At 32.5% G+C, this 7,262-nt stretch overlaps 1 protein-coding gene across 1 annotated transcript; it reads left to right on the top strand.

The window, feature by feature from the left end:
- The first annotated feature begins 1,123 nt into the window (after positions 1-1,123).
- Positions 1,124-6,955, top strand: LOC144962393 (uncharacterized). Its single transcript, XM_078895288.1, has 3 exons — positions 1,124-1,792; positions 2,666-2,826; positions 3,179-6,955. Exons 1-3 carry the CDS (start codon positions 1,771-1,773, stop codon positions 6,143-6,145), a joined length of 3,150 nt encoding a protein of 1,049 aa, XP_078751414.1. The 5' UTR covers positions 1,124-1,770; the 3' UTR covers positions 6,146-6,955.
- The last annotated feature ends 307 nt before the right edge of the window (positions 6,956-7,262 follow it).

Below are 7,262 nucleotides of genomic sequence, written 5' to 3'. Positions count from 1 at the left end.
ATGACAAATCTTCTGATAATGAACTCCCTGCGCAATCAAATCGGCATTTGAGAATATGGAGAGAATCTGAACATCGTTTATAATTTCTGCAGCCACGCGGATACTTTCGTTCATGTCTTTTGTCATTATTGAATGGAGGGAAGTTTCATCTTATTGTTGCGAAGCATACAATGCGTCCTATTTCTTATGGTAACGTCATCTGAGGGAAAACGCATATTCTGTCTCCTTGGACAGTGGGATGATGAGAGATTGTCTAGATCGGGATAATTTAACAAGTTTTCTTGTTATTTCTCATTTTTCACAGCGAGCCTGCTGATTTTTTGTGGCCGTATATCAAGAGCGACAGAATTTGTGCCATTTGGTATCATTTTGCTTCAGGACCTCCAGTGTATCCTCAGAGCGGTCTTCAACAGACAAATCTAGCTTGTCACTATCATTTGCATAATCCATTAAAAGTCTTAACACCATTAGAACGCTACGCTACAAAAGTCACGTACCATTGGCCACAATATTTCCGCTTTGACAGAGCTGGGCATTCTAATTTTTATTTTTTTAACCTCTTGACAATTTAATCATTTTGACCAATTCACCTCAATACTGCACTTTGCCATTATATTATTTTTAGTAGTTAGTACAAGATTTAGTACATTGTCAACGCCCTGATTTAATGGGTTAAGTGACTTGATCACGGTATTGTTGGTGATGGGGTTGAGGCGGTTCATAACGGTCATGTTAAAGAAAATGACGACACGGACATTTTCAACCTGAAATTTGATTTGAACCATATTACGCAAACCACAATAATAACATAACTGTATTGAATTAGTGTGACACATAAAATTGATGCTAAAGCGATTTCTAGTTGCTCGGTATGCTGCTAATGATGATGACGATGACGATGACGATGATGATGCTGATGATGATGATGATGATGATTGTGATGATGATGATGATGATGATGATCATCATCATCATCATCATCATCATCATCATCATCATCATCATCATCATCATCATTATTATTATTATTATTATTATTATTATTATTATTATTATTATCATTACTATCATTATCATTACTATCATTATCATTATTATCATTATTATTATTATTATTAGGTACTCCAAACCAGCCACTATCGGGTAAAATTGTGATGAAAATCGGGAAAATTCATCACTTTCACACTGCTACTCTCAAATAATGTGTAAAATGTATGCATTACACTTGGTGTCATTGTAAAGATCATCCTTTTTTCTTTATGATAGGGAAAAAAGAAAATGGTTTTGTTCAATAAGTAATATTAATAGATTTGAATAAAAATGTGTAGAAAACGGTTGGTCGGAATGCTCACGGTCAGTTTTTATGACCTCATCTTTTTCAACCGGATGTCTTGCGAGCGCCGTTTATGAGATCGGGAAATGAATGGTGTTATTTGAAGCAGAATTGAATTCTCTTTCGTTTGGTATATAATTTTATATTGTATAAAATCATATTCCTCTCTAAAAATCGATTTTTTTGAAGTTTTTGACAAAAAAAATGCCGAAATATGAGAACATTGAAACGAAACTTACATGAAATGAAAAAGTATTCAATTTTCTATTCATGGTAAAAATTCGAAACTATTTTATGGAACAGCGTCCGCAAGCTGGCTATTTAAAAAGAACGACCATGCCCGGCGAAGTCATTCAAACGAAGGAGCCGAGTTGACGTTAGTCGACTCGCGACTAGTTGTAAACAAGGTGTGATTGATTGATTGATTTCATTCAAGAATGGATTCAAAGCTCATTATAGGTAAGTTATATGTTTGAAATCTACTTTCTGATCATTGAAAATATTGCTTTTTTTATATTAGTTAGTTTTTTTTTTTGTCAAAATCGTAAACGCAGTGTCTTTTAAAATTCTTTCACTTGCGGTATTCCCTCGTATCCAGCAACTGGGAACTTTGTGGCACTTTGTATTTTTTTATGTTATATTTTCCCCTAAACAAATACCAGTAAGACTTTAATCAGTTATCTAATTTTATATGACACCAATCTAAATTTTATTTTAATGAATAATACAGCTGTATTTTGTCATCTTAATACACTAGACTTTTGTGGCGATGAAATCTTGATTTCAAAATGGCGGACACTCAATTCAGGTTTCGGACGAGTCCATTGCGGACAACTTATCGAGATTCACATTAGTTTTGTTTTAGTTCGAATGCGTTCTAAGGTTATTGGTTAAGAAATTATCATTAATTATTATTATTATAGAGGCGTATGTGACTTTACAGCAATAGTAAGCTTTTTTTTAAAAAAATTATGTTATGAAACTTTGCTTTGGATGGGCTCAGACCCCTGTCAATAATTTGGATGTGGACTGATTTGTTTATAAAGTTATATGACTATTGTGATCCTTCAATATAATTTCAGTAGATCAAATATTAAGTGCGCTACCAGACTGCCTGGTACTTATTATTACTAGCTATTACCATGGCAAATGACTTTTTTTTTTTTCATATTCATGTTGTAATTATTGCCTATTCATCAGATTCAGATTATTGTTTGGTATTTTTTATTTATTGGGGATAATAATAACGTGTATCTATTTCAATGTTTGTGTAAGGAAGATTTTGATTTTAATGATAAAATTAGTAATTTTCATTTTGATATATTTCCTCAGATGATGATGTTTACCAAGGGTTAAAAAATACCTTTTTGGTATCTGGGAGAGGTAGACGACCAGATTTGCCACCAATAAAAGTGAACCAGAAGTTACTTGTACAGCTTTATTTTTTGAAGCAGGAATCGGAGAACTGCTCATCAAAAAAATCTTGGAAGGAGGTGACTATATTTTTATTTCGTCATTTATATGTAATCACGTTTTTTTCAGAGAAGTTTCCCAAAGCTATCATGTGATCATCCATTGTCAAGAAGTGAGCAAAGTCAAGACAGTTGTTCTCTGACCGCTTTTTTAAATTTTTTTTTTGCTGGCTAAGATTAAGATGTTTTGTTACAGGAAGAAATCGGTGAGGATCATATGAAGGGGTATTGGTGCATTTCAGTGCCTAGTGGGATTCACTGTACATATGAGTAAGCATTGCTAACGAGAAAGGTACAGAGTTAGGTAACAATTGACAATGTAAAATTGTGTTGTATTGCCATTGTCTCATCTTTTCAAATAATTTGATTTCAGATTGAAGACTGTCTTCTACGGATATCCCCAGACCTTGCATCACACAGATCACGGATAAGGCATGCAGTGGAGCGTGCTTACCAGAGATTCTGCATGCAACGGCATGATCTGTCGTTCCTGGAATGTGGGGTTGACTTCGACTTTATTTCGGATAAGTTGTCGAGTTTTGGCATCACCCGTGCTTCATTGCCCTTTCCGCCTGCATCTTCACTGGATTTGAAACACATCGATAACGGATTAGTTATTGATATTGAACTTTCCAGGAGGGATATGGGATTAAGTTCAAACACAACGGCTCAATGGGTTTGTCATTTATCTGGACTGAGCATCAATTCTAAACTTTTTTGTGTCCTAAAAAAAACATTCAAAGAGTATGAACGACTCAGGAGCAACAAGACCAAACATCCTGAAAGGCTTCAGCAATTTCTGCTATCAAAATTTTCCCTTTCTTCGTCTCCACAACCACCCTCACATCTACAGCCTTCATCATTGCCATTACAAGAGCACCCTACGCCTCGCCCACCCACCCCACTACGATCTAGTCCAACTCCAACTACTCCAAAGCTGAAAGATGACCAGTTACATTTGATTCAGTCTTTGAATGAAAAACTTCTAATTGTTGAATCTGCACTATGTGATATTCAATCGGAGAAATTTTCTCTACTGGAGGAGGTAAAAGGACTGAAAGAGAAACTTAGTTCAGCTGAGGATAAAGCTTTAGTTACTGTGTCTAAATTAGAAGAAAAGTTTGAAGCTGAATTAAAGAAAAAAGATTTAAAGTTAAAAGAAATTAAAGCTGGGCATGACAAAATTTGTAAAGATTATTGCTCAACTATATCTGTTTTACACAGTGATTTAAATAAGAAAGATTTGTCCTTACAGAAAATGAAGTCAAAAAATAAATACCTTACAGATGAGTTACAGAAAGAGATCATCAGATATGAAAATTTAGAAGCTAATCCATTTGAAATTAAAATTAAAAATTCTAAAAATAATGAATATTCTGATGATGTCAGGAAAGCTGTCATCGCCTTAGTTTGTGAGACAGGTGTCTCAGCTAAAAATGTAAAAAAAGTAATTGATATTGTATCAAGCAATATTTTTCATTATGTATTTTCTGAAAATTTACCTTGTGCTCAAACAGTTTTAAACATGTGTGATGAGGCTTTTGTCCTTTCAAATATGCAAACTGTTGAAAATGTTTTAAAATCTGAAAATGCTACGTTTCATTTTGATGGTACATCAAGAGATCAGAAAAAGATAGTGGGACATCAGTTCACTTTAGATAGTGGGGAAACCTTTTATCTGGGGTTTTTGCCTGTTGCCACTGAAAATTCTGACACTCTTTTGGATATTGCTATGATTGTTATTAGTAATTTAGTTGATTGCTATAAAGATGTGTACTCCATTTCTCCTGATATTATTTTAAGAGAAATTCTTTCTAAAATTACTAGTGTCATGTCTGATAGGGCTGCGCCCAATATTCTTTTTGGTCATAAATTTACAGATAAACTAAACGCTGAGCTTGGAGATTCCCTTCAGATCAGTTTTTTGCATTGTAATGCACATTTTCTATTAGGAATTAGTTCTGCCTTTGAAAAGACATTGTCAGTTTTTGAACGAAAGTTGATCACTCAGGACGATGAGTATTTAGGAAGGGACAAAGATGGGGCCTTTTCATTTTTTAGCAAAGATTCAGAGTCTGCGACAAATAGAATAATTCGATGTACTTGTAATTTGTTGGGTCCCAGGGGTGACCAGAAAAATGGATGTCGTCCACAGTGGATTACTTTTTGTTCTGATACTCACAATGTTGTTCCCATTCCTAGTTTTAAGTCCAACAGGTTTAATTGCTTTTTTGAAGCTGCTGTTTCTATTTTATTCCACCATGACAATTTATTGAATTTTTTCACTTCTGGTATTTTACATGATAACCCAAATTTATTGATTAAGAGTGTTACTCATGACCTTCAAGATTTAAGGTTAATGTCATTGGTTTGTTGTATTGCCCTATTTTGTTTAAAAGTCACTTCGCCTTATTGGTTTCTTGTCAAGAGTAATACAGTGAAGTATACTGATTTTTTTATGTATGTTCAAATGATGCATGACTGTTTTAAGAAATGGGCTGATGATCCCTCTGAATTACTTGATATTTCTTTTACATCTGTTTTTGGAGATGCTCTCCCTTTTTCCAAATCCCCTGCATTTGATATGGTACATAGTCAAATTGACAAATTTAATAATGTTGTAATGATTGCTTTGTTAAAAATATTATGCAAAGATGTTTCTTCTGTTACTGAGAGACAGTTGAAAGATTTTTTAAATGATGGTTATTATGCTCATGTCAGTGATGAAATGAAAAGAACATTGAGCCATTGTCCTCTTACAAATTTGGTTGGTGAGAGTGCATTTGGTGATTTCGATTATGACATTAGTAAAAGGAGAAATGCATCACTCCATAATCGGTCCACCATTCATGCTGTCAAACGCAATAAAACAATATCGTTTTTATCTAAAAAGTCTGTTGAAGAGCAAGGGCTCATGTTCAAAGTAGCTAGAAAGCATGGGAAGAAAATGCGAAATGAGAGTAAGATGTTAAAAGATAAAGTAGATAATGATATAAGATTGAAATTTGTAGAGAATCAACAGAAGAAGATTGATAAGCAGATAAAGGATATGGAGAATATTTCCAAGGTTGAACGAGATGTTGAATTACACGGTGGGCCCTGTCGAACAGATAAAGATGTAATTGATTTATTTGACAGGCTTAGAGTTGAAAATTATTCAATGACAAAGATAAAAGATATATTGAAGAGTGAAATACGTTTTCATAAATGTATGTCGGGCGGAAGGAGTTTAAGATTTGGTGATGTTGATTTTATGTTGGATGCTTTAAAGTCTTTTTTAAAATCAAATTCTGTTTCTGGTGACATTGAGAACCCATCAAAGAAGCGAAGAGTTATATAGCCTGATTGAGTTTAATTTCTTTTTCAAGCATTAATGATTTAATGTGCATTTTTTTTGTTGTGATTTCTCGGTTTCGGATTATTTTTCTCTCTCAATTTTCATAGCTTAGTCTGAAGCTGCTGAAGTTATCTAATTTATTTTACTAAGGAGATCATACTATTTCTGAATTGTACGTTATTCATGCTGTACGTATGAAGTGTTTTATTTGTATATCCTGACATTTTGCATATTTGTGAGTTTTTTTATTAGGTGAAATTTTTGTGATTTCATTATTTCAGTCTTGCTTCATGTTCTTTAATGACCAATGTGTGGCTTGCATACTTTGGCTATTTACATTTTGTCATTGTATGGATAATGAACTTTAATTTGATGTATCACATGAATATGTACATGTTTTTATTATTTTTTTAATGAATTTTTAAAAATCGTTCAAATTGCTCTTTTTTACCTCCCTTGTCGTTTTATGTGAAATTGGCTTCGGAGCCATTTTCAAGACCTTTTAAAAGTAAAATAAAGTTCTTTAATATGCTTGGAAAAAAATAGGCGTGTTCCCTGTGTTGCTGTCTGTCTGTCTAGCAAGTTTTAGGTATGTGGTTTGATTACTTTTCATTTTACAATAGCGCAAAGTTGACACCGGAGCAAGTTGCGCGAAGGCGCATATTTTTCGAATCTTCAATATTGCGTAAATTCCTTAATAATTGAGTTAGAGGGCTCATTTTGGTATCAAACTTCTTAGAAAATTGAGTACTATGTGATGAAACATAGACTTTTTGGTTTTTTCTTAACTCAAAATTTGGTTTGGTGTACCTATTATTATTATTATTATTATTATTATTATTATTATTATTATTATTATTATTATTATTATTATTATTATTATCATCATCATCATTATTATTATTATATTATTATTATTATTATTATTATTATTATTATTATTATTATTATTATTATTATTATTATTATTATTATTATTATTATTATTATTATCATTATTATTATTATTATTATTATTATTTATTATTATTATTATTATTATTAGTAGTAGTAGTAGTAGTAGTAGTAGTAGTAGTAGTAGTAATATTATTACTATTATGATGAGGTGGGTAAAAGGCGA

This window comes from Berghia stephanieae, chromosome 1 (genome assembly GCF_034508935.2).
Source record: "Berghia stephanieae isolate SIO BIC M18660-M18661 chromosome 1, UCSD_Bste_1.3, whole genome shotgun sequence".
NCBI classification, from domain to species: Eukaryota; Metazoa; Mollusca; class Gastropoda; order Nudibranchia; family Aeolidiidae; genus Berghia; species Berghia stephanieae.
Note: the sequence above shows the minus strand (reverse complement) of the source record. Positions and strands in the feature narration are given on the sequence as shown.